The 27,792-nt window shown below is 36.9% G+C and overlaps 1 protein-coding gene across 3 annotated transcripts in view; it reads right to left on the reverse strand.

Annotated features, from left to right (window-relative positions):
• Positions 1 to 27,792, reverse strand: part of STXBP5L (syntaxin binding protein 5 like) — a 184,841-nt gene that overhangs the window by 67,736 nt on the left and 89,313 nt on the right. For all 3 annotated transcript variants that reach the window (XM_030943420.1, XM_030943412.1, XM_030943403.1), the window contains exons 5-11: positions 26,732 to 26,866; positions 15,956 to 16,019; positions 9,020 to 9,103; positions 4,205 to 4,328; positions 2,617 to 2,695; positions 2,289 to 2,443; positions 623 to 695 (exon numbers count right to left, since the gene is read on the reverse strand). In XM_030943420.1, the coding sequence (XP_030799280.1) occupies positions 623 to 695; positions 2,289 to 2,443; positions 2,617 to 2,695; positions 4,205 to 4,328; positions 9,020 to 9,103; positions 15,956 to 16,019; positions 26,732 to 26,866 (714 nt within the window). The remainder of the gene's footprint in view (positions 1 to 622; positions 696 to 2,288; positions 2,444 to 2,616; positions 2,696 to 4,204; positions 4,329 to 9,019; positions 9,104 to 15,955; positions 16,020 to 26,731; positions 26,867 to 27,792) is intronic.

The following is a 27,792-nucleotide window of genomic DNA, read 5'->3' on the forward strand; positions in this document are numbered from 1 at the left end:
TGAATTATTCTTCAAAGGAAGTGAGATCTGAATATGATTCACTTAACATTTTTCAATACATTGACAGCAAAATCTGTTCCTTGTTACACCAGTGTGAATGTGGATGTCCTTTACTGGTAGTGTTGGAGGCAGAACAAAAAAAAGAATTGGATTATGCTTTATATGATGTAGAGTTCCTCTTTGATAGGAACATTGATTCTGATATGAAAGAACTATTTGTCATTTAAACCAGCAACTGGATCACGAAGTAATTCTGTGGATCCATATAAAACAATGACATTATTTATTAAGATATTGAGGCTAGACATGCATAAAAGTAGTTGTTGAATCTTATTTCCAAATCACATATGTGTTCAACTATTATTTAACTTTAGTGTTGAATGAATATTTGAGGGCCGTGCTGAAGGGACTGCAGACTTAGATTTATTCCAAAGTTTAAGAACAAATATTGTTATAAGTTCCTGTTCATTAGATGAACTTAGCTCTTAAATTGGAAGTAAATATTTAGCAAGAGTTATTTCCAAGACTGAATGATTTTGGATAGTTAAATGATTTTGAATTTTATGGTAATTTACTGGACAGTTAAATACACAAATAACTTCATCTAAACCTTTATACTTACTTGGTTTGTGTCAGGTCAACGACAATGAGATCTTTTTCCAAAAGAACAGCTACAGCATAAGGTTCTTGAAATTCTGTAAGCAAGGAATCAAGTATAAAAGACATGGAGTTCTCCTATCAGCCATTTTAAGCAAGCAAGCAAGCAATATTTATATTCTTTAAACTTTCACAGTATATTAGAAGCTTTGAGGTATAAACCCTTGACATATGCACAAACCAGCCATTGCTGGAAACTAGGGCCAGAGAGGAAGTAGGAAATTACATTTGGATAGTACTGCTGGCAAACATACAAAGCAGCAGAAGAATTGGAGTATTATAGCCTGCCAGCATGATGCTATGTTGAAAGTAAAGAAGTAGAATATGAATAAGTTGTGTGTATCATTGCATTATTGAATCCAATTGTTACACAGAAAAAGTATTTTTGCTGTCCAAAAGTAATATTTCTACTGTGTACAGCTGCTCTTCAGAAGCAGATTGTGCAGGACACTTCATGATACACAATGCCCCCATTTCTGAGGTGACTCAAGGAGAATATTCCCTAGGAATCCTGTTAGTCTGCTGTTTTCAATTCAGGTAATAACATGGCCCTTCCTCCTGCACACTCTTTAGGGGATTATATGGTTTGGGTTTTTTATACAATTCTCTTTTTATTTATCAAAACTAAAGAATTAAGATGATGCTTCCCTTGATGCATAGTGTATATTCATTTACATACTTTTTATAATATACATTTTTTATAAAAAATATAAATGTGAAATTACGACTTTCTTTTCAACAGCAGCAAATCATTCCAGCACATGCAAGCTCAGAATAAACTGTTCAGATGGGTGATGCCAAAAGGACGAGTAAATGAGAGCAACTGATTCATCTTCCTTTCAGTCCTGCTATGAATGCACATTATTTTTTGCCTGTTTTTATACTTGGCTATGAATAACACAAGTTAAACCAAAATGTTTAAATATTGGTCTGTGAGCAGGGGAAGATGCTACAAGACCTAAGTACAGGGAAGTATTTGACACAGTTAAATGAAGGCCCAAAGCAACTCTGATTATGGAAAATTACATTTTTGCATTATATTGAAGGACATATACACTTTACTAAATGTTTTTGATCTGTATTTGGTTTAGCTATGTATACAAGATTTATTTACTTTTCTGCTTGAGGTGAGGGCTTAAAATGCTAAAGTTAGTTCCTTTTTGACTTACAGCTTTTCATAATTTATTTTCTAGAACTTTCTGACAACATATTTCAGAATTTGGCAGCCCCACAATATGCAACAAACATAACACTTTTTAACAGTTAAGTTCATGCTGAAGTGTAAGAACTTTTTTGCAGGTAAGTGATAGTTAATTTTTCATAATTTAACGAGCTGTAAATGATGAAAAATCTCACAAATATAAGCACCTATCTTTGATTAATAGCAGTGTTTTCTCACAGTAGCCCATGGGTTTCAATCCTATAATTGGAGATTTATGCATGCTTTATTGTCCATTCACTACTCACTTCCTACACTGAGAATGCAAACAACTTCCAGGTACTTTCAGTTATGTCGTTTTCTTGAGATGAAAACAAATATTAGGATGGAAGTCCCTGGGATGGGATTAATGTATGAGGAAAGATCCCTTTGTTTATATTTTCCATAACTGTATTTTTCCCAATAAACTCACCATTTGGATAAGGCGTTTCACAAAGAGTTAAAAAATCAACTATAGGATGATCCATTTCAAGAACTGTAATTGCTTTCCCATGCATGATTGTTAAGCTTGGTCTTCGACAAGGCTTATCGTATGACAATCCACCAGAAAATACCACAAATGGTTCACTGTATTAAAAAAAACCAAGTATAAGTCTACATAGTACATACAAGTTTACATTATAGGTTTAGTATCTGCAAATATTAATAAATAGGTTTGTTAAAAGAAAGCAGGAAAAGATTCTAAAAGTACTTAAACTCCAGAATGTAACATTGAGTTAATTACAGAATTAAAAACAAACCTGTTTTTACAGGTCTTGTATTCTACTTTAAGAATTGGTTTACAAGACTCAGGTTTTTTCCCATCTCTTTGAACTTTTCCTAAGGAAAGAAAGAACATGGAAACTATTAACACATGAAATTGAATGATCAAACTAAAACATATATATTGAAACAACTGTATAAGAAACAAAAAAAAAGGAACTTTAAAGCTACAAAAGATTAGAAGTATTAGCTCCTATTTCCATAAAACACGCATTTGTCTAACTTAATTACATTTATTATGTCTTTGTGTTTTTACTGCTACATCTAAAGAACCACAGAACACACTTCAAAGACATCTATAAACCATGCGGAATTCTGAGTATGAAACTTAACTAATAATGAATGAATCAGACTTAATATATGCCTTTTTTTCTGAACACATAATGACCATAAACAGCTTCATTTTTTCCTAAGACATTTTTAGATTGACTTAATTCCTGTTGTTGACAAAACATTACATGCTTTGGAGTGTACCTAGTTGAGTGATAAAATTAAATGAAGCATACAACTGAAATTCATTAGCTCTTAGTTAATTATGGCTCAGTACTTTCTTCCAATCAGAGAAAAGTCACTTGCAAACTAAAAAAAAGCCATTTTGAGTTTGTTGCTTTGGTAAGTCTGTGCTTGCTTTTGACAACAGCCTGACTGGAGGATATAGTGTAGATCCAGACTTTTCTCAGAGGTGCTATCATAGGAGATAAAGAACATAAGCTGTGTCATGGAAAATTCTGGTTAGATATTAACAAAAAAATTGTGCCATACGGGTCATTAAATACCAAAAGATACTGCCAAAAGAGGTTGTGCAATTTTTTGCTGGAAGTGTTCAAGTGCCCAATGTCCTGAGTTAACTCATCAAATCAGGCCTGTTTTGATCTGGTCATCTGACTGGCTGAGAGTTCCCTTCTGGCATTATAGAATTATATGACTAAAAATGATAAAACAGAAGTAAATTAAGAAAATGCTAAATCCTTTTGGGCCTACTTAGATCTTCACTTATTCTCCTTCCTCCCTCTCTACCCATTCCAATTTCTCAGTAAAGTAAATGTATATGTATACATTTACAATGGTGTCAGAACTTTTAAAAAAACCTAATTTGTAGGAAGCAATTTTTTATAAAGCCTTACACATAAAGACATCTTTTACTATGGCTCCTTTAAATTCTTCATTGCAGTTCTTTGGGAAGCCTTGTACCATCCCCACAACAAACACCACAATATCTTCTACAAAACACATTAATTTGTTGAAAATTACACATAAAAGTACAAACTATAAAAGAAAGAAAGAGTCCGAGGGCCTCACAGACCAGCAGTAGACTCTTAAAAGGAATTGGATAAGACATTAGAGTAAACTAAATAAGAAATAGGTATTTATGACACCAATTACAAGAAAAAGTTGGATCTAAGTTACTGATTTTACAATAATTTGCAGCTACTTTGTGGATCAAAATATTTATGCAAAAAGCAACATCTGGGCTACAAGGAAAAATTAAATAAACATACATATTTGCAAGCAGCATTGAGAACACTGTTTTGCTTCTTAGTTACACATTTTAACTATCAGAATTACCGTGTGGAATTGTGGTCTGGAATGGTCTGTTAGGGCTTTTCAGATTCCACAGGGTCAAGCTGCCATCAGAGTGACTACACATGAACTGCTTCCCTTCATGATGCCAAGCAACAGAATGAATAGCCTACAGAAATGAAAGAAGAACTTGAGACTGAAATGGAATGTAGTGTTTACACCAATGGTATTTTCAGGTATGACTTCAGATTATATTGTTCTAATGGTATATCAAGAGTTGGACGGTTCCTGTTTGTCTGAAGTCCATTACCATCCCTTTTTAGCAAGAGATAGCTGTAATACACATTTCATCATAAAGGCTAATGTAACACAGTAATGTAAGAAACCCTGTACTGAATCAGGCCAAAATTGAAGGAAAAGGGTATTAAGGTAAAAATGTAAGAACAAGGGTCATACAATGCAGTTGTAATATGTCTGATAGCTCTCCTTAGAAGTATTTAATCTGCTAAATTTACGGGTAATTCTGTGAAAAAAATCTTTACAGGTATCACACACAGAGTCTTCCCCAGAGGAAGTAAAACGTTGTTCTTGGATAATTTCCACATGCATTCTCACATACTTCAGATGCAGAACAAGTCCACAGAAATCTGGGATATTTAATGTCAAAACCAAAACACTAAAAAATCCAGGGCTGTTTCACTGATATAGAAAATTACCAAAACAATGATGCAAGATAGTTTCGGAAGAGATAGTGAGTCAGAGGAGAGGAATATCACACTCCTTTGTGTATGCTACAAGAACTACATGATGAATGTTATGTACACCGTTCTTAGTATTTTGTGCATAATTAGTGGAACTGAAAATATCCATAGTTACATCAAACTATTGGAAAGGATAATGGGGTAAGTCCTTCAATTTCCCTGATATGTGCTGGAAACTAACAAAAGCCATATTCTGACAAAACATTCACTCTGTACCACAGTTCCTCACACACTCCTCACAAAAGCACAAACTCACAGAATTCTGCTTTCTAGAAATGTTCACTGCTAAATACCAAAAAACACAATATACTTTTATGTAAATGTAAAAAACAGAGATCTATTTTTGAATGCAACTTAATAAATTTCCAGGGTTTTTTTCTACATAGGAAATGCTAAGGCCTTGCATGCACTTAAAATTGCATAGAGACATTTACCTGATTAATTCAAATGACTTAACATCATGACTGGGTATTCATAAGTCAGCATTGCAGCTGTTCATATTAATTTTGCTTAAGTGCTACTGGTCAGTATTTAAAACTCCCTGTTGGTTTTCCTCTTTTAATCATTATATTGATTGTTATGGTTGGTTACAGCTCATGGTCTGGAGAGAGTATCAGAAGAAATCAACCAAAGGGCCATGACCCTTTACCAAAGCTTTACTCAGCTCCTGGGTCTGGACAGCAGAGCCATAAATGAGATTGCATTAAGATGATCCAGATGTTTTAACAGGAATCCAACATGCCTTGTATATCAATGCTTGATTAACACTAAACTACTAAAATAGTAATGTCAAAAAGGATGCAAAGAATAGAGCTGAAAAAAACGGATCTCTAGGTATTTATTTTTTGGTAACATAATGGGTATCACCCAAACTTCTATCTTCCAGAAAGGGAGTTGGTACATGATTCCTCCTAAATAACCAGAAGAAACTGAACTATAACTGCAGTAACAAAAGACAACTCAGAAAGATGGTTCATGCAGAGTCCAGTGTTGCTGCCCTCAGGTAGAATAACCTTAGTTCTGTGGGGAGCACTGCTTCACTTACACTGAAGGCATGTCTATCCTCATGCAAATTAATTCTGACATGAGCTCATTCATGCTTGCTATCATGCCAAATTTGAATCTGGTTTTGATGTGTTGTCACACTTAGAAACATTTCACATAGTTACAGTCACTGACTGTGTCTGAGCAGGAGCTAGCAACTAGCTAAAAACTGTACTGAGCTGCTTGTTAAACTGCCTCTCTGTGACCAGATGCCACCTGCCAGCAAAAAACTCCCATGGAGGGGAGTTGAGGTGGGATGATCCTGGCACAGCCAGATGTCATAGCAGCAACTCAAACTGACCTGTTACACTTTGCCACAAAATGGGCAAGAAAAACAGAAATGCTTTTGGAGGTCTCAGCTGCAAGTCACGAGTAATTCTGAAAGATGGTCCTGAACAAATCCTGAATTTTCTCTCTGCTAGATTATGTCTAGCATTCAGATCCACTTCTTTAGCATCCACACACAAAAGGAGCAGTTATTTGCTTTGAACAGGAGTTCCTCATGGTGGGTGGCTCATGTGAATGTTCACCCAGTGTAAGCACACAAAGCGTCTCACTCCAGATCAGGTATGTTTCTCCTTCTGCAATACCCACAGCGGTTGTGAATTGTTTACACATTCCATCTTCTCTCATATTCAGCATGTACTAAAATTAAGCATGCCTAACACCATTTCAGTTCCTTCCCAACCACAAACCTTCACCACTGAGGGTCTTTAGTACCCCTTTAAACCATATTTTGGAATGAGCAATGCTTGTCTCATCTTACTGTTTGAATGCTAAAAATCCTTTGTGTTCATAATACTTACTGCAGGGCCATTACAGCAAGGGCCACATCCAATTTGATACTTCCATAGTGGCACAGTGCTAGACAAAGGTAGGGAGTTGTCATTGGCAAATGCCTCTGAGAACTCTGCATCTTCATTTTGGGATGAGTTCCAGTGAAAGATGACAACTGCTTCAGTCAGCTCTGAATGGGGGTTAATGCAAACTTCTAAAGTTTGCACAGGAAAATGGCTGGATTTTGGGTTTGCCAACTATCAGTAACAACTTGAGAACCATTTGAAAGATCTATCTTGTTTATGTACTGTCTTTTTATACCACTTGATGGAAATAAATTTTTGCAGGAAATTATAGAAGAGCTTGGAAGGAAAGCCTTTTATAGAAGGCATTGTGTAGGAGCATTGATTGGAAGGGCCTCAATATCTCACGCGTATCACCACTGAGAAGATGAAAATCATAATGATAGCAAGAAAAGTGAGGGTGAATTAATTTAATTCAGAACTCATGCAAAGAGGCACTTTGGTACTCAATGAAGACACAGAACTTACAGGAATTTATCTGAGACTTAACAGATAGCCTGCAACTGGAACTGTTCTGGCTCAGTGCCAGAGAGATTGGTCAGACATCATGGGGCACAGAGGCCTTCCATCAGTCCAGAGAGCATGGTGAAGGGGAGCAGGAATAATGACTTCTGGACTGTGATCTTTGGTGGCCAACCCATAAGATGAGCCTTAGGCTTGACAATTTGGGTTGCTGCTAAATACCAAGTGGCACATGTAATCCAGGATTTTAAAAAGATCCCTTTTTAGTGGCTCCCTAAGGGTAGTGGCTTCCCTGAGGGAATTCTAGCAGGTCTGGAACATTATGAACATGGAGCCTGAAAGTCTGGAATAAAGTAAAATTGCTAGTCACACAATCCTTTTAAAAACAAAATAAGAATCTTGCAATTATTTCAGTATGTAAGAAACTAGAACAAGTTGCACAAAGTGGAGTAATGACATAGCAAATAACCACTGAGGAAGAAAGCATGGGACTGATTAAAAGGCAAAAAAAAGTTCCTGAGAACAGTATTGAAAAAGTGGAACAACTAAATTCTAAATTGTATGAGGAATTTTCAACATCCACCCACTCTGTCTCAAAATGAAAAAAAAAAGGGGAATCAGCAATAAGAAGATCCTGCTTCATGTAGTCTCATTCTGAGTACAAGAGAGGACAGCGAGCAAACAGGCATCCCCACCCTCCCCTTCCTGAGGAGATCTGTAAAAGGAAGAAGTTGTTCAGCCTTAAGTAAAGAAGGGGTGCAATTTCACAAGTATTTGCACAAGCAGACTGTCACTGAGAGACAATTCAGTGGGCATGTCTTGAGGCTTAAGTGCTGGCCTGTTCAAACTTGTCCTTTGGAGCATTTGCTATGTTGATGCTCAGAAACATAACCTTGAAGCCCAGAGTAGCTTTAATGTGTCTCTGACAGCAGGTCTGAAAGAATACAAAATCCATATGTATACAGATTGCTTTTTAGAGGGGAAATAAATGTGCATACACTCCTTATACATAGCAAGATGAAGATGGAAACATAGCTACAGGAAACCAATTAGTGCCTGGATCACTTTAAAGAAAATGTCCTTTTCTACCTTCAGCTGTAGTTGCATTCACATTCATCCATGGGGAACTTTAGAGGACTGGCCGAACAAAGAATATTCTTTCCTAGGGCTAGTGCTAAAATCATAATAACTAGGAATATATCTATTTCTCAAGCAGCTTGCTTATTGATACAAAAACTGCATCTGTGGTTAACACAGGCTGCTTACAAATGACAAGAGACAATTGTGTGATAACTATGACAATATAATTTTGAAAACTGTTTCATAAGATCTTAAATACTAGGCAATATCAATAGCTGCACAAGGCAATTCATCTTCCAATATAATGAATGTTCCAGACATACCCAGTAGAGATTATTATGTAATTCCTATTGTAGCTATATCTCAGGTCAGCTCATTGAACTCTGTTCAACTGAGGATCACCACAGAGAAGTTGATGAACTTGTCAGGATCAAGGGGAGGACATTCTGTGTCACATACTCTCATGAGAGCCTAAAGCATCAGAACTAGAGATTTCAGACTTTGATTTCTATTGTCAGTAATTTGCCCAAAAAGCATAGCACACACAGTATTTCCAGAACCAGCAATGCCTTTAGATAAACATCCATCTGCTTGGTAAGACATATGGCAAACTGCTGAATAATGGCTTTGCTGAATTAATGGAAATTGCTTACCTCATCGTAATAAGCTCTCAGATCGGCTCTTTTAGATCTTAAGTCCCAGAACACGATGGTCCCATTTTCATAGCCTATCAACAGCTGCAGGAGGGAAAAAAAAACACACTTACATTTTCTGATTCTAAAGGTACATATAAATATTGAGAAACATAAAAAGAAATAACAAAGTGATGGCCAAGATTGTAATTTGCCCTACACATAATACCTTGCTTTCAAATTATCTTTCAGTATAAATTACTACAGATTGCCGACAATTTAAGATCTGACATGGAAAAAAAAAAAGGCCTTTATACACCTTTTATTCCCCTGGATGATTATGCACCTGGACAGTCTTCTCAATTGCATATCTGCTGAAAACCAAAGATGGTAGCATGTTCCTACAAGGTCTTAGCTTCCCTGGCCCTTGTTGAAGAAAAAAACTTTGATACTTAAGATACCACCTAAATAACTTGAAACTAAGGGAGTCACCAGATTAAACTCTCATTCAGCTACTTATATTCCTTTTATTTATGTATGCTATTGCTTCAAAACATTCTGAAGACCTCCTCCAGCAGAGAATAAATTGCTTCCTTTCCTAATAATTAAAAAGAAATTAACTTATATGTCAATTTTTACTTCTTATAGAATTGGGAGTTCATATCATCATGCACACCAGAGAAATACCAGCAAAGATTTCTGAAAAGATGAAAGAGAAGGAAAACAATAGTCAGGAGAAAAATAAGAATGAACACAATCATATCTCCTTGTCTCCACAGAGAAGAAGTGAAATATTGATCTGGTACTGTAGAGTTACTCTTCATTTGAACACAATTAATTTCAGATCTAATGGACAAGATGATGTCTAGCTTATTTAGGTGTCCTGGAAAGTGTTTCCCATAGAATCTGTCTTAAGAACCTGTTCTGGACATGAAGACTAGAAATGGCTAAACTGGCAGACTCACATTTCTGTGATAGCTCAGTTATTCATCATCTGTAAACAGATATATCAGAGAATGCAGGCAAGGATTTATAGTTTCTATATAAAGAATCTGTGAAGAATAATGACAAGACAATCTCTTAGCTGGAGAAACCTCAACAGCACCTTTGCTATCACTCACTTTAGCTTGCATGAGTCCTAATTTGGCTGGGCTGCTAAACAAAACATCACCTTCTTCCCAAGTATAACTGATACTGCTACAAAAGAGCCTGGGAATACTCTAGTTCTACTGGATATGGTTATTTTCATTGACAGGAGAGTATTCCTTTTGTGGAATCTCCTAGGTAATATGGAAATTATTTACAGCTAATATATTTAATACCTGAATATGAACAATAACTACTTATGCTCCTGAAAAATTGTTCTCCTGAAAAAAATTCAAACTGCCCTGGAAAAATTCCAGAATATTTAGCATTTTTGCTCTGGATGGCTCCATATGGGGTTTTGTGTCAAGAGTCAGAAAGTATGCAGCTAACTGGATAGCTCTTGTGTCGGGATGCCATATGGTATTCTGGGATAATAGGCTGCCATTGAGAGAGTGAACAAGGAGGGTCTTACTGCAGCTGCTTGCACTGTTGGTATAGCAATCCCAAATGGAAGCTATTTGTATATCCAGGAGTTAGTGATGCTCATAGCAGTTCACTTGAGTAGGTGCAGGTCTGTGCTGTGTTGTGCTGCACACAGCACTTGGCTTTCAGGCCTGCACATATTTCTTGGCCACAGGGTAAAAACTTAACTGCTGTTTCTAAAGGACCTTTGTAGGCCTCTCCCACTTGATGAAGGTAAGGTGCCTTTATCTTACTGTGAGGCAGTATGTCTCATGTGAACATCCTTTTGCTTGACAGCAGAAATGGATATGGTGCTTTATAAAAAAAATCTTTGGAGATCTCCAAGGACCAAAATGCTGGCAAGAGCCTCTTCAGAGAGGTTGGTGCCATGCCCTTATTGGAGGTTCATCCCATGCTACACAGCTTGGGCTTCCCACCCTCCTTTTTGTATTCACTCCAATAAATAGTATTTTAATAAGTTATGGAGTCTGAGTGCCCTCCTTACTGTCATCACAACAAGCACTTGCACCTGTGCATTACAGCTGGGTACCAAACCAGTCACACTCAGTTTGTATCTACTAATATTCTTTTCACCTCAGCTTTTGTACAAATATATTCAGAAAAGGGAAGGAATTGAAAAGCATTTAGTATGTGGCCCTGTTTCTTAATAAGCCTTTCTTCCCTGGGGAAGCAGGCTCGCCTTTTGATTTTTATCCCTCTCTTTTGCAAAAATATCATGCTCCAGGTAATTACTAAAAGGTTAAATACCTTTTATCAGAGGCTGCATTTCACCTGAACTATTGCTAAAATGCTTAATGTGCAACTGCAATAAAGAATTGCAAGTTACAAAGTATAATTTCAGGGAAGAAAATGAAAGGCAAAGAGATTTGCTGCATAGTCAGGAATGTCTCTTTTTGTTCAGACAGTAATCACGCTGCTTTAGTACTAACACTGTGGTACAGCACTAAAGCCACAACTCCAGCTTGCGTGAATGGGATTAGTCTAATTACCAGGATATTTGTGATGCTCTGGATTCTGACCTGTCTGAACCATAGGAAAATCAAACATTCCCACTCCTCTCAGTCATAGTGATCTGGGAGATTTATAAGGCAAGCTCTATTTCTGTAATAGAAGTAAAAATGCAAAACATCCATAAACGAAGAGGAAAACCTAGACAAATAAAAACAGTATCTGTAAAAAGAGTCAAGGATGGAAAAAACTCCCAAGATTTATCTTGCCTTTCATGGCACCTCATTTAATTACTCATGCTTAATCAAGTTACAAAAAAAACCCCAGAGCATGGGACAGGACTTGGAGAGAGAAGTCCTGGCAAGATCTTCCTTGTTTAGTGGAGTTGTTTCACATTTTGACTTAAATCGTTCTTCATCAAATGCTTTTGATGATGGGAGGAAATTTCTTTTTTACAGTTGACTAATTACATTCTGGTACATGACAGCAAGCCCCTTCCTTGTCCTGGTAACACAAAACAGCTGAAGAAAAAATCACAAACAAACAAGCCTGCCAAACAGGCTTGTTGTTTTAGGCATTATTAGATCTCAGAACTCAGAGATAGGAAGTTTAGCCCACCAGCTAATTGTAAATAACATTAAACCTTTTCCTATTAAGCTTTCTCCGTTTGCTGGGAAACTGCAGATTGTTGCAGTTAATGTATTTTCCTTTGTCAGCAAGAAAAATCATGTTTGCTACAGATCTGCCACTTATAAATGTCTGTGCACTCCAGTCTGTCCCTAATGTACACTTATTAATTGATTTGGCAGACACAGTTATATTTCATGAACTTAATCACTTGGTCCCCAAATTGTTCTTCAGTGACACATTAAATGCCTAAATTCTCTTTAATGTTTGTCTTCCAGCCATAGCTTGTTAGATTCATAAAAGAGACTTGTCTCCAAAGCTTACCTAGATAGCTTGCCTGGAAGCCACTCTGGAGAAGTTTTGAATGGCAGAAGTCATCTTGAACTGCATTCACTCTTTTGGCACAAGGAACCCCATCACCAGTCAATGAAATAAATTGGAACTTTTAGGAATTCAAAGGATCTTAATGAAAAAGGTGAAGATACAGGCACAGAACAAACCTCCCTGGCTTTCAAACAGAGCTCTTATGATTGTCCTAGATTTTGAAAGGTCTGACTATGTTTTAGGACTCTAAACCACTCAGTGTTCATAGGAGAAATACTTATTTACTTCAGCGAAACAGTCCCAGGTCTGTAACCAACTTCGTAATACCCCAGAGAAGGCTATACCACTGGACTCTTGGCAAAGTACTTGTAGAGTAATACTCTTGTAGAGTACAAGAACATCTGCATTTTCAGTAATGATTATGACTGAATCATTTAGTTCCTGAAACATATGCAAAGAACACTTCTATCTGCTGCCTATCATGACGTGATGTGTGGAGTCTGACTCCTGCCTCCAATACATTTTGGTGGTCTGTGGTTAGCTTGGAGCTGTGGAGATTAGCAAAGTAGGTGGAACTATCATCAAACAGCTCTTTTATCTAAGAATAACTCTGCTAAATTAAAGAAAAAATCTACCTATGATGGTATCTTGTATTGAAATGGCCAAGAGCAAATACTAAATAATATGGAAAGAAGACAAGTGTTTGCAATATTCTCACATATTGTCTCAGTCTAAGTAATTCTCTCATTCAAGTATAGCCTTCTCCTCAACTACACCTGGCCTTGTTTAACCTCATCTTTAAGAACTGAAAGAAATTTTAGGAGAATTCAGCAAATCTCATCAGTTACCCTCACATACATTTCTTTTGTGCTAACTTTTCTAGTCTTCCTTATGATCAGTGCATTTTCAGCACACACAATAGCATTTGGAAAAAGTTTCATAGGTTCTACCCATTGCACATTTGAAGAAGTACTTAATTGTCTTGTTTGGAGCCTGATCTGTCAGCTTCATTTGGCATCCTTTTAGTTTTTGCATTGAAAGACACTATGAGCTGTTTCCATCCTCTTAATATCAACTGTGATTTTTTCAAACTTGGAATCACAATCAGGTGTTTTCCATAGTGAATTTTCCTGTCTCACTAAGTTGTCTCTCATATAGAAAACCCAGTCCCTTCTCTGAATTTCTGTAAGCATTAAGTTCATTTTAGACACAGAAGGACAAATATTATACTCAGTAATCAGCGGGCAGGTGAACAATGCATTTCTTTAATAGCTTTGTTTTGTTCTCTATTCTTCTCTGCATAATGCCTAATTTTGATTTGCTTCATTGTTCACTACTGAGCACTGAGCTGACTGACATTTCCATTGAACTATCAATCATCACTCAAAGCTCTTGATACCAAACAGGAATCATCAGCTCACACCCATTGTTTCATATGAAAAGTGAGAAATATTTTGTCCTACATGTACCACTTGTCATAATTTACACTGCACATACTTAAAAAGACAGTATTTAACCTGCCATTTTACTGCTGAGTTTCTCAGCTTCCTAAAGTCCAGCAGGTGACATCACTGCTTAATCTATTTTCTAGGCTATTTATGACCATGTTGAACAGAAAAAGTCCCAGGAGCTGCTTTTTTCCCTATTTTTTCCTCATTCTAAATAATGATTGATTTATTCTGCATTCTTTAACTACAGTTTAATGAGACTAAGTTGAAAAATGTAGTTTAATTTATTTCTCCACTGTTATTTTTTTTAACTTAGAATTGTCTATTGATTTAATGCTTGGATTTTCTCTTACACCTGTGTACCTTTTACTGATATCTTCCTGTAAACACTACCAATTCTACATTCTGTAAAACTGCAAGTATTGTGTTAGTATCAATTAATTCTTTACACCATTCTCAACCTATCAAGGATATAAAGAGCTGCATTGAGATGGTTTTAGTATACCTTACATTTTCAACTACTTCTCTCCATAATTTTCAATGGTTGCTTTTCATAGGCATTTGTCTGCATTTGCTGTTGTTCTTTGAATGCTAGTACTTCATCAGTGCCCAGATGGCTCCCATGTGCCCTCTGAGCAAGAAGCATTTGTATCCCCAAGCCAGTTCTCTTTTAACTCTCTTGCCTGGGTCCTTTTCATCTTCTCCCTTTCTGCTGAAAAATATTTTTATGTTTCTGTTTGGACACAGTGCATGGCATTCCTGTAAAAAATCTTCAGTGACAAGACCATTTTTTTTTAGTATCCTTTTTTCCTACATTATGTGCCTTAGGTAGCTCATCAGCAGGTTCTGTTGTGGCCAGCAAACAAGAATGATGCCTCATCAATAAACCTTTATTCTCACCAGGTATTTTGCCAGAGATAATTAAACTGCATTTCCTGATGGCTTCTCATTTGAGGCTGCAACACTACACTTCAATATGCTTAATTACTTTATTTGATAGTATTCTAAATTGCTTGACCTATTGTGATTCTTCCAGAAAGGCTCAGAGGTGCCATGGAAGCTGTTGGAGGGTTGGTTCACAAGTGCACTGTTTGTGTGTAGTTCCCCTTGCAATATGGGTAAGTCCAAGGACAAGCGATGCAAATGAAAATCAGATGCAGTCATCAGTGCTTTTCTAGGTACCCATAATTTCAGCATAATATCCCCCATATCAGTATCAGAAATTCAAACTGCTGCCAGGTTTTAACAACTATTAGCTGTTATGTGGGGCATGCTGTCAAACAGATACACCATTTGGAAGATGCAGTACTTTATAAATACACACTGAAATGCAATTACTAAAAATGATCAAAACCAATGAGAGAGTTGAATACTCTTTCCACACAGGCAAAATGCTCAAATATCAGTAGCAACACATAAAAAAAAAAGCTGTAATAGAACCAGAATTCTGTCAATCATATTTAATCTTTGAAAAGTTGCCATACAAAGAAAGCCAGCTCCGATTGTGCCTCCTGGTGGTATCAGTAACAACCCTAATGCTTTGACTATATGTTTGGTTTCCACTTGTGCACAGTGAACAGAGTTGAGAATTGCAAACAGCAGCAAGTTCCAAACTTGGGTTATTATCATGATAATTCTTCTATAAGAAAAGATTTCCTATCTTATAAAAACTTATTATAATGCCTTTATAACCCCGTGTTTATCCAAGTACCGAAGTCATGATCCAACTTTTAGTCAAACCTTACTTATACAAAGTCAAGCTTTTGTAAACAGGAACCATTTAGATGGCTATACATTTCAAGGTACATTGTCTTTGGCATACATTTCAAAGTACAGCATGTTGTCTGCATCACAAATCTTTACTCGTTTAATTTGTACAAAGATAATTTTTTTTTCTTAAGAACAGTAAAATAGTTAAAATGACTTGCAAACATGCAAAGAAAGCAGATGATAAAATCAGTGAGTAAGCAAAAGAAAAGAGTAGCAAGGCAAATAAAGGCTATGAAATGCTGCAAAATTTTATACCATTGGTTGTACTCACTTTTCCCTCGTCTCTTGGGCTGTCGCTTAAATGTACAACTGGGCCAGGGTGAGTCTTGGTGGATCTGCAATACAAAAATCAATTAAAATCCGGGAATGTTTTTTGTTGTAAGAAGAGCTAGATACCTCAGCTTCTAGGTGTGCTAACACGTACCTCCAATGGTTTAAAAATAATTGTAAAAAGCCTAACAGGGTAAGGTAAAGTTATAGGTATCTTTTAACATTCTCCTCCATTTCCTTTTTGCCATTAAATGAATCTTTCTTTCTTAATGAATCCTTCCTTCATTTTTTAAAAATCTCACTATTCTTCCTATTACAGTAATTTCCCCCCTCTCTCATTCTTACAGCTTTTTTGCCTTTTCTATTCTCTATTCCATCTCTTTCTGACCCTCTCTCCTTACTTGCTCCATTTGAAGGCTAATTTGCCAAGGATTTACAAAGTCTTCACTGGATTAATTTCAGATACCGATAGCATGACTCACCAAGTTCCAAGGTCACTAAAAAAAGGGTTTCAGTAACCTCACCTACACTGCCCTGTCAGGAGGTGTTTTAGCATTACTTCAGTGAGGTTTCAGAAATGGAGCAACTTGCCTCTCTCTGATCTGTAAAACCTTATCTCATCTTCAGACCAACTAACACAGCTACACCTACAGTGCATGTTCAGTGGGGCTCCTCAGCCACAACACCCATCCTATGAGTCTTTGTAAACCTATATAGAAATTAATTACTATCCTTGGCATCCCCTCCCTTTTTGCAACATGTATCAGCCACATCATATACAACTTAGTATTGAGTTGTTGATGTCCAGCACCTGACAGAAAATGCAAATCATAGAAAACTGATTGGAGAGATGGAGATTTTTCTTCTTTTCTAACCTGACCTGCAGGCCCTGGCAGCTATAAAAAGCAAGAAGACAAGCACTAATCCACACTGAATGCCTGCACAGAGGAGGACCTTTCTTCCATCTACATTCTGGGGTCAGAGTACATGTCCCTTGGAGTTCAGCTTAGAATCTGAACTTGCATGACTGGTCTTGGTTCACCAAAAGTCATCAGGAAAACAAAAATATGGCAGAGAATGGCAGAGCCCATAAAGTGAAGAGTTTATCTGGAAACCATCTGTAAAATGACCTAGGCTCCAAGTTTTAAAACAATCTGCAACAGAATTACAGAAACAAACCAAAACAAGCTTCTCCAGCCAAACTACTCAAAGGATTTTTCTAAAATAATGGTCTCCTCCTTGGCTGAATACTACACTATAGCAAAATTGGCCTCTCTTCCACAGGTCAGACTCCAAATCAAGACTGAGTGCTGCCACAAAAATTCTCAGACAACTCAAGTATTAAAACACTGTGGACTGATCCATAGTCTCATAGGCTTCTCCTTCCCAGAAGAGTATGCTCCAACACTCTTAAAAGCATGCACACTCTTCTCTGGCCTCTATACTTTTCCCACATTATGTTTTAAATATTTAAACTATTTTGTCATGAACCACAGCGGGGTCAAAGCAGAGAGGCAAAGATCTGAGCTAAGGACAATGAAAAATTACTCCAGACATCCTGAACATGCAGCATGTTATTCTCCTACATGAGGTCTCCACCAGCAAGGATTCTGCATGAGCGTTTTGCAGCATATCCCATCACAGAAATGAGATCAGAAGGAAAGCAGTGGACAGACAGTTTACACAGTGACATTCTATACAGACTGTCTTTGATGGTGCCAGCAACAAGCACCCTGAGACCCATTTCTCCTGAGACATGGAGCAAAACCATTTTTACAGAGACACAGTTAGCAGGAGATTTGGCTGTCATTCCTATACAAGTCAACTTACCAGAGGGGACCCCTCTGGCTGAGGTTCTGTTTCTGAGTAACCTGCACTGAAATAAAAATATCATCTGCACAACACCAGGCCTTGGAGCAGGCAGGGTAGGTAGGCAGTGACACGGAACTGGGGGGCGAGATGAGGCTGTTGCCAAGCAGTGCTTAGACCTACACATATCTTGTACATCTGTCCTGAGGGAGTACATGTGACAGTTTGGGACAGTTTCAAGTGCCGTTTCTGACATAGATTCACCTGTCTGAACTGGTCAGAGTATTTTGATGGAAAGAACTAGGTCTGTTTGGAGTATATGCTGCCTATGCAGTGATGGGCAAAGGAGGAAGGGTGAGAACAAGAGGAAAAAACGAGAAGACATTGTATAAGAATATTCACTTTTTAGACAGATCACAGACAGATGACATAAGAGAGAGCAGAGGCAAGCAAACATCAGATATGTTTCCCCAGAAAGCTGGGGACAAACAGAATGGTAGCAGAAGCACATGGAGGCTGACAAAGCACAATGGGTTGGGCAGCTCTCCCAGGCCACTGAGCCAACCAGGATGCATGGTTGGATGCTTGGCCATTCCACTCTTGGTACATGACCAGGAATATTGGCAAAATCATGACAAATGGAGGGAAAAAGGAAAAAAGCATAGTGTCTTTCTAAGGTAAAGATTGATTCCATTTAGTCAGCTCTTTGTACCTTCTAATTTTAAAAGTCAGGAACAGTTAAGATAAATCTGTGCAACCAGTTTCTTTGAAGGATACATATGACATTGCTTACCAAAGAATGCATCACTTTCTCTTTGGGTAGAAGCAAGCTCTTACATGAGTTGTCCTCAACTCTTTAGGCTAAGTATACTTTCATAGTATATGAAAGCTTGTTGTTCCTCTGTAAATGGTATAAAACCCCCTGTCTTTTACTAACAGTCTTATTTTTATCTTATATTCCAGGAGGGTGTAGCCTCAAATTTCCATACTAAAAGCTCAGCTGAAAGGGGAAACCTTCACTAAATACAATACATTTTCCAATCTCCTCCATTTCCCTCTCGAATTCATTGTAGTTGGGGGATCCTGCAATTTACTGCACTGTATTAATATTGTAGGGTTTGGGTATATTTTCTTAGGCACTTTTTGTTTCTTTTAGGAATATTGTAATTTTAATAATCATGCACCTAGTTACTTCTTTAGTTTGTTGAATAACAGTTTTATATACACTATCAGCAAAGTTGATACCAAACACACCAGTCTGTGCACTAAATGTATGAGACTTTATTTTTCCCCATTGTTTTTCCTCTATATTTGATACAAGTATGCTCTTAGTATTCATATTACCTTACTTTTTGTTATTTTAATAATTTAGTTGTTTTGTATAACACCTGGCTTGCTCTGGCTTCTTCCTTTTTCCTTCACTTCTATTACATTTAAGACTGTCAGGTATGTCACTCCATCAAAAGACTCAACAAACCATTCTTTAGTTTTCATACATACATCATTGGTTTAGGAAAAATAAGGATTCAGGGGAAGGGGCTTTAGTTTTTGTCATTGTTTCTCACCATTCTACTCTATTTTAACTGACAATAAATTAAATTCATTTTTTCCAAGTCAAGTCTGGTTTCTCCATTGACAGTAGCTGGTAAGTGATATTCCTCATTTTCCCTTTATTCATGAACTTTTCCATCTTATTTTCTTTCCCTGTCCTGTTGAGGACAGGGAGTGAGAGAGCAGCTGGGTGGAGGTTTCCTAACCAGCCAGGATCCAACCTCCACAATTTCCTCCTTAACAGAGGCCAGCTTTGTTTATACATAGGTAAGAGTAAGTAGAGAATCTATTAAGTCTGGCAGTCATAGCATGGCTTCTGTCAGGAAAGCAGAAAGGATCTTTTTCAAATAGTTGTATGTATCTAACGTGCCATCACAGATAAGATCACACACAGGTAACAACAGATGTTCCTGAAGCTTTTTGGAAGTGTACAGCCTATTCTCTGGCAGTCCTCCTGCACCGCCCTTCCAGGGCTCCAAGAAACATTGATTTTTTTTTGTACACAGCAAGTAAAGTATTTGTATCAAAACTGATGCCTCTTAGGACTACATAAGGAGGAATATTCACAAGATGCAGCAAGCATAAAGTTTGGTGTTCGGTTTTGGATGAACATGCACAGTCCCATATCGGGGGAGATGTTTGTGGGACAAAAAAGTGATACAAAATAATCCCAGTTCAGGTGGAGCAAGGAAAAAAGCATTGCTGTATGTGAAAGCATTGCAACTTCCTCAGTTCTGCAAGACCTTTTGCTTGGTGATCTGAGCCTGCCTGATGGCTGGATACAAAAGGAGTGACATGGTAAATATTCTCTGGTCTGCTTCTCCTGATGTTATCTCCCTCTGGGTACAGGACTGTGGCAGGGAACCCAAACCTTGTCCTTTGTGCCACACTAAGACCAGGAACTGTCTGCGAAAGGCAGATCAGTGCCTCACTTCTTGCATCTCCTTGTCTCCACAAAAAAGGTATGTATAAATAGAAAGAACAACAATATCTTTTGGAGCCCTAGGGAACTGCTGCTTGTAAAAGGAGAGCAAGGCATTAGGCTGTACAGTCAATTTCTCTTGAGGATAGACATCATGACTGCACTACATGCAGGATTAAACAAAGCAATTATTTAGTTAACTATATTATATCAATAACATTATTTTATGGAACCCATGGAACACAATCAGAGCTACAGATAACAGTAATTACTGCTTTCATGCAGTAAATTATACTGCATGGGGAAATGTCTACACACAAACTCCATTTTGCCTCAAGTTGTTTTCATATACATAAAATGTCCTGTTTCCCTTCATTGCTATTACAGTAAAGTTGCCAATAAAGTTGGAGAGTTGGACACTGCCATTGTGGAGCTGCTTACAAAGAAAAAAACCCTGCTATTGAATTATATTAAATGCAAAAGCAGAGATCTGACAGCTCCTGGAAAGGACGAAGAGGTGCTGGAAAACCAACCAGATTTGAAGCTATTTTGAATAAAGCACTCTACTGCTGATGACAGATACTTCTCTATAGCCATTCCTTCAAGCTGGTCTTGGGGAGCTGCATAAAAACTAACTAGATCCTATTCCTTGAGAAAAGGAAAAATAAAGAATCAGCGGGTGAAAATAAGGCATAAGTGAAGTAGTTGAGCAGGGCATTTTTCATTTCCAAATAGTAGTCAGGGTACAGCTGAGAATGACTGAGAAAATAAAAGACACAAATAGGATAAAACACAAATCCAAGTCAATACTCAGAAGAAAAGAAAAACAAAAAAAAGAAGGTCATGTCTGAAAACTATCAGCAATGATTTGCAGTAAAAAATTTCTGAAATGAAAGCTAACTTCAACAGAGCAAGAAAAAAGTATGAGCTAATGATACAAAACTTTCAACGTTTCATAGTCTTCGTTGACCTTTAAGCACAAAAAAGCAGATTGCAGAATTGAAAAATGGAACCAAAGATTCCCATGACAGCTGTACAGAACTAAAACTAGGCATTTGCTAAGAAGATACTGACACTTTTGAGTTGTTTTGCACTTCATCAGAAGTTGCTCCTGACAGCAGCCGGTATTAATTTACTTGGTGTATATTCATTTGGGGAAATGAAAGAGTGGTTATGATGTTAGACATGACTCTTACTCAGAACTCCACTGAAATTAAGACAGCAGTCACCGTAAAACAGTTTTCAAAAGACTTGTAAGGATGGAAGCTTTTATTTGATTATTTTATCCTAGAATTAGAAAGCTCAAAAAGAAGACTTCAGCAATGGTAGAATCTGAACCCAGAAAAATGTGGAAAATACACAGATGATGTATTCCTCAATCATCCTGGAATGTTTTATGCACTCTAAGAAATTAAGTGACTTAAATACTGTCATAAGAACTTCAAATAGCAAGACAATCTTTAAAGCAGGTAAAAGTATGCTATGACAAAATAGAATCAAATCAAAACCATTTTCCTTTTGAAAGAAAAAATAGCCTGTACAATTGGAGAAGTACTGTAATGATTTCTGAGAAGGATAAAAATCTGGTGTTACAAAGTGATAGAAGCAGTTAGGAGAGAGGGAAAAGAAAGAAAACATCCATATTAGTCATTGTTATGAAGTTGAAGTTGACTGTGCTGAAAAAAAAGTGCATAGACAAATACTTCTTCAGTGTCAGTAGTCGGACATCAACCACAGTTCTGCCTTCCATAAAGGTGCAGTGCTCCAGGAAATTTAAGACCTTCTTTTCATTGGTAGAGCCATAGAGAAATTTAAGAGAATCAATAAGTTAGACACACTTTTCATATGATGTGGACCAAAGCTGGGAGCTGGAGTAAGCAAGAATCAGTTCAACCTCAAGATATAACTCTGAGTCTTAGACATGCTTTCTGAAATGTCCAGAAAAAGGAAGCTTGAAAATTGTGCTTTCTTTATATTAATAACTTTCTCCTAATGGGTCTGCACACAGAGAGGGTAGCAGATTCTTCTAGGCTGTTACTTCTCCTCCTTGTACTGCTTTCCCTCACTGCTGTGGATCTACTGACTCTGAATTTCCATTTTAGGAAATGGGGATGGGCAAACAAAGGGCTAAGAAAGGAGATACCAAATTATGGCTCTGTCATAGTTGAGTTCCAGTCTGCCCAATTCTTTGACCCCTCAAATCCCATAAATTTTGGAAAGTTTCAGTTATTCATTCATTAGATAGTGGGGTGTTAAAACACTGGAATCTTACTGGGGGCTTATAATGCAGATTTTTCATTTTTGGAGTTCAGAGGACACATAAAGATCTTCTTCTCCTTTCCAACACTAGATGACTTTCCCAAATGTATGATCATGCTGTGAAAATTGATCTCATTGTAGTTGGAGTAAATGGAGACATGCTGAGCTCATTGACTATTTGTCTCTTCCAAAGCTGTTTCCAAACATTTGGAAGGAAAAGAGATAAACTGTTTGCTTATTAGAGAGTAGAAAACCAAACAGTATCATGAGCCTCAAACCCCTCTGGCAAAGGACTAGCTCTGCTATATGACAGAGAAATGACAAGTGAAAAAGTTTTGATTTATTCATTCTTAGCTGAGAAGATTGCTTTATTGTGGCCTGAAGTATTGATGATGCATGAGATGATAGAAATGGCTGAGACAAGAATTGGTACCCATATGCTTGTTTTTTTCTCAGCTCTGTTCAAGGACACAAGTCCACTGAGACACAGACAGTGCAGATAATTTAAGAACGAAATTTTTCCTGTAACTTCCAGAATTGGTTATGGCTCAGTTCTGAAAATAATCTTAAAAAGAAAAGAAAGAAAAAAGAAAAGAAAAAAAATTTAAAAATCTGTTTTCTTTGCATTATTATCTGTTCAGGCCTTAATTTCTAACTAACACTAGATTCTGTTTAAGCTCTCTGAATGTTCTCTCCTAAGAGAAGACGATAGTCATTTATGATGAAATATATGTTGCAATAATCTTTTTGACATGTATCTCCACTAGATGCTTCTGATTATGGCATAAAACCACTCTCACTCAAAAAAAAATAGTGCTCTAGAGATCTTTCAGATACAAAAGTATACAAGAAAATCACAAAAAGCCCTCTGCACCAAATGTCAACTTTGTAAGTAAAAGTGGCTGTGCAGGACAAGATGATCAGATTCCTTGCATCATATGCAAACACTAAAAATGTTGCATCTAAACCTGTTTCCCCTTCAAGTCTTCAAACTACCAAGCCTTTTCACCTCAGTCTTTCACTGCAGCAGAATCATTGTTACAAAAAAATTATTGCAGGCATTTGATAGGCCTCACTGACTCAAAATATTTGGTTGTTTCTGAGGATGAGGGTTACCTGGAGATTTCATTAGAAGTAGATACAAATGAGTGAAAAGTAAGAGTGGGCAATTAAAAGAAACAGAAGTTATGTTGGTAGACCTTCCGTTTTAGAAACTGGATGAGAATTGAAGGAAGAGGGATGAACTCCTTCAGGCTTGTTAGAGCAGATGATACACATGCTTGATACACTTAAAATTTTATTTATAAAGCCTCAGTCTAAGCTGAGGACTTGAATACAGCAGCAGAGCAATGGCTTTTACTGGTCTTTTCTTGCCAATAAGCTTGAAAGACATATGATTGCACCAAAGGTAATCCCTTTCCTTCCAAGCTTTATAGAGAACTCTAACATCTTCAAGCTAACCTCAGACTCTGAAATGTTATCATTAACTCAGAATTTAACATAATGTTATGAGCACCATTGCCCCTTACATTGTTCATGGTAAAGCTGAAGATTTTCCCGAATTTTACATACATATCTTTTCCTATTTTCTTTTGTCTTTGAAAGCATCTAACATCAACAGACCCTGTGAACTTACATAGCCCAGAACAACCTGATGTTACTGTAAGCAGGAAGTTGGTCTTGAACATTCTAGAGAAGCCTTACAACATGAATTATTTTATGATTCTATAATACTAAAATGTGAAAAATATGGAAAAATTATGTGAAAACAATGTGGAGATTAAAAATATAATCAAATCAGAACATACCCATGGCCCAAAATAAAACTGTTCTTTCAAACATATTTCTCAGTACTATTCTAAAGGAAAGTCTACAATCATAAGTTCATCCTCATGAAGTACATTTAAAGGTAATAACATTTCCTCTAAAAGCTAATCTACATTCCATTTTACATGCAGGAAAGCAACAGTACTGGAACAGATATCAGAGTTTATTACCAGAGAGCATTCAAATTACTTTAGTGAGTCACCCAATTTCAACTTCAGAGGGAGACTGCAGCATTTATAAAAGTGGCTGCTGTGGCAAACATCACAATTATTCCCACCAACCTCTTCCTCTAATACAGAGAAACTAATCTGGAGACACATAGGATCCCCTGTCCACCTGCAAAACTTTTACAAGGACAACTTCTCCACTCCATATCAAGGAGTACATGGTAAGATTGGATGGAAAGGATGGAGCTTTAGAGTGCTTACATGAATCATTTTATCCTTGTAAGACTGGCAGAACTAAAAGCAGTAATGAATGAATACCTCATTCAATACCTCTGTGCTCACCTGTTAACAAAACAGTATATGGCAAACTTGCTGTTTTGAAGAAGAACCCATTTTGGTAACCATGCAGCACCTCCAAGTACTTGAGGTGACACAGTCTATCTTTATTATGTTGTCATTACCTTTTACAACTTATGGAAAGAGACAATTTGGAAAATCTAGATATTTTCCTGCATAGAAAATACAAAGAAGATAGTTAGGAGGGGCTGCTTGCTTCCTTGAAGGTTCTAGAGAGGGAGCATATTGCACAGCATCTAGCCTATCTCAACAAATTAGTTGTGAAGCACGTTAGAAAGCAGCCCTTATTTTCCACATAGAAAGAGGGGCATCATTCTACTCTACTTCCATGAAAAATGTTTGTTGAGGCCACTAAAATAATTTTAAAATATTTATCCAGAAGAATTTTGAAGTAATTAGAAAGGGAAACTTGGTGGAAGGCTACGAGTCCATAAAAACCTTTGCATCTATTTCCCTACAGAAAAGAAATATCCTAATTTCTGGAGGAAAGAAAATTACAAGTGCACACAAAATGAAAACACGTTGTTCCCAAAAACTTAAAGACATTATCTATTCAATGTAGTAAATATAGACGTCCTAAAATAGAGGATTTAAAAAGCCCTCCAATATGTCAATGTCACCAAAATAAAGTGAGCAACAGAAAACAATTAGGACACTTTCCACCTGAATAACTCATCAAAATTATCATACTCTGGTGGAAAACATATTTTCCAGCAGTACTTTTTTGCAGCCAAAACTACTAAATAGAGCCAAGCAGTCCCACAGGCGCAGAGCAACCAAACATTCCAAAATTGAGAACTGGATGAAAGATTTACCAGGAGTTTGAATCCTGATTACTATTTGAATCCTTGGTTTTATGTCCTTTGAAGGTAAACCTAGATTTTTACAACTGTGCCTATGAAGTTTGGTGAGGGCAGAGAGGGAGAAAGAAAATGAGGCATCAGTTCAACCTGGGGGACAGAGTGATTAGTATAATGATAATAATAGAGGGAAAAGAAAGAAAGGAAGGGATTTTTGAGAACTGGGGTTACACTGCAGGCCTGTAACCCTGTTCTTAGTTACTGTTCTCTTGGTTCACTGAGATCAGTGTATTTCAGTTTACTACCAGAGGTTACAGGTCCCTCACAACATGAAGCAAATGTCTCAGAAACTGCAAGAAGTACTTTGAGCTTTCCCATAGAAATTCCTCTTGCTGGAACTTCACAGAGGGACCAGCAGAGAAAGAGTTTTTCATTTCTGTCAAGGCTTTTACTTTGCAGGAAGCATAGATGTATCCCAGATTTTTGTATGTCTCTTTCCATTTCATACCCACAACACAGGCACCTTGCTTAGCTTGTTAGAGAACTATCATTTAAAAGGCACTCATTATATTTCCTATCACTTAATCAGGTTTTGATCTGTTCGAATTAACCTTCAAATTCTCACTGTGTTGAGCAGGAGGCTTGGTCTAGAGACCTCCTCCTGTCCCTTCTCATCTAAATGATTCCACAGTTCAATGAAGAAAAGTTCTCTGTACAATCTTAGGGCAAATATCCTCCATTATTCTCTTCACAGGATGGAGGACATGGTGATCAAGCTTTCCTCATAAAAATAGGAAAATCTGAATTTTAGCGATTAAAGACTTCCTATATTTCATGGAACGTCATAGTTAAACAGTACACCATTATTTCTTTTCTTTTATATGAAATATAATTATGGTCTCCAACATAAATCTGATTCCTAATGTCCTGTAAAAAACCACTTAATACTGCAAATGCATTCACTGAAATTAAAGGCTTCAAAAGATCTGGTCATATTTGAAAAACCAAATAATTCTTAAAGATTAAATTTAAAACAGCTATGAAAGTGGCCACACATACAAATGAAAAAAAAAATCTGCACTTACAGTTCTATTGCCTTGTTCCACATGATAACATATCCAGAAAGAATGAAGGACTCAATATTTACAATGTGTGTATTTCCTCTCTCTGTTCCAACATAAAGCCATTTACTCTGGAAAGGTAGATGGCAGTAAGTAATCCTGGAAAAGAAAAAAAACCACAAAACAACAAAATAAAAGTGACTGAATACCACATTAACAATATTTTTTTAACACTTTTGCAGCTGAAAGAATTATTCTTTCCATTTTATAACTTGAGAAAAACCTACCCAGAAGGCATTCTGAAGAATGTGCAGGCTCTGGGGGTCATCTCCAGGAACATGATAAAAGAGAACATGAAACAAAACAAGGCCATCCTGCCTGCGGACATTAAGGCCAGGACAGAAGAAAAGCATCACCTGAGCACTGAATTAAGTCTATCTATCTCCATGAGTATGTAAATTGCACTTTAATAGTATTCAAGACTCTCAAGGAAGGCTTTCTTATATCCTTTCTCAGAATAAGCAGATTATCCAGTCAAACAGAATTTTGTGGACATCAGTGGGATTCATGCTTTGCACAACAGAAGAATAATACCATAATTCACACAAGAAAACATTCATTTATTTGCCATCTGGAAGAGCAGGGCCTTAGATAACAGCATTTATCAAAACTGAACTACTACAGACACACTGAACCCTACACTCATTACAAGGTGATGAAAAAGTGCTACATTAGCTTGGAAAGATGCCATGACAATTTCTCATGATAATACATAAAAGTTTTCACAGATGACAAATGAGTAGGTTCAGGTTACTTTTATATTATATAGATATTACATACACTAAAACAAAATTAAATCTATGAGATGAGAAAACATTTGCTATTAAAATGTAAGTGAATGCATGCTACCTACAGAGATTGAAACTTAATCCAACCTTATGGTACACAATTGTAAATGTTGACAAAAACCCAGGTATTTTGCTTGGTATGTCACATGTTATTATATTTATCACTCAGTTCCACAAACAGGCTATTTCTGGCTTTTATATACAAACTCGATTTTTTTTCTTTAGCATCTTCAACCA

Source organism: Camarhynchus parvulus, chromosome 1 (assembly GCF_901933205.1).
Source record: "Camarhynchus parvulus chromosome 1, STF_HiC, whole genome shotgun sequence".
In the NCBI taxonomy this organism is placed as follows: Eukaryota; Metazoa; Chordata; class Aves; order Passeriformes; family Thraupidae; genus Camarhynchus; species Camarhynchus parvulus.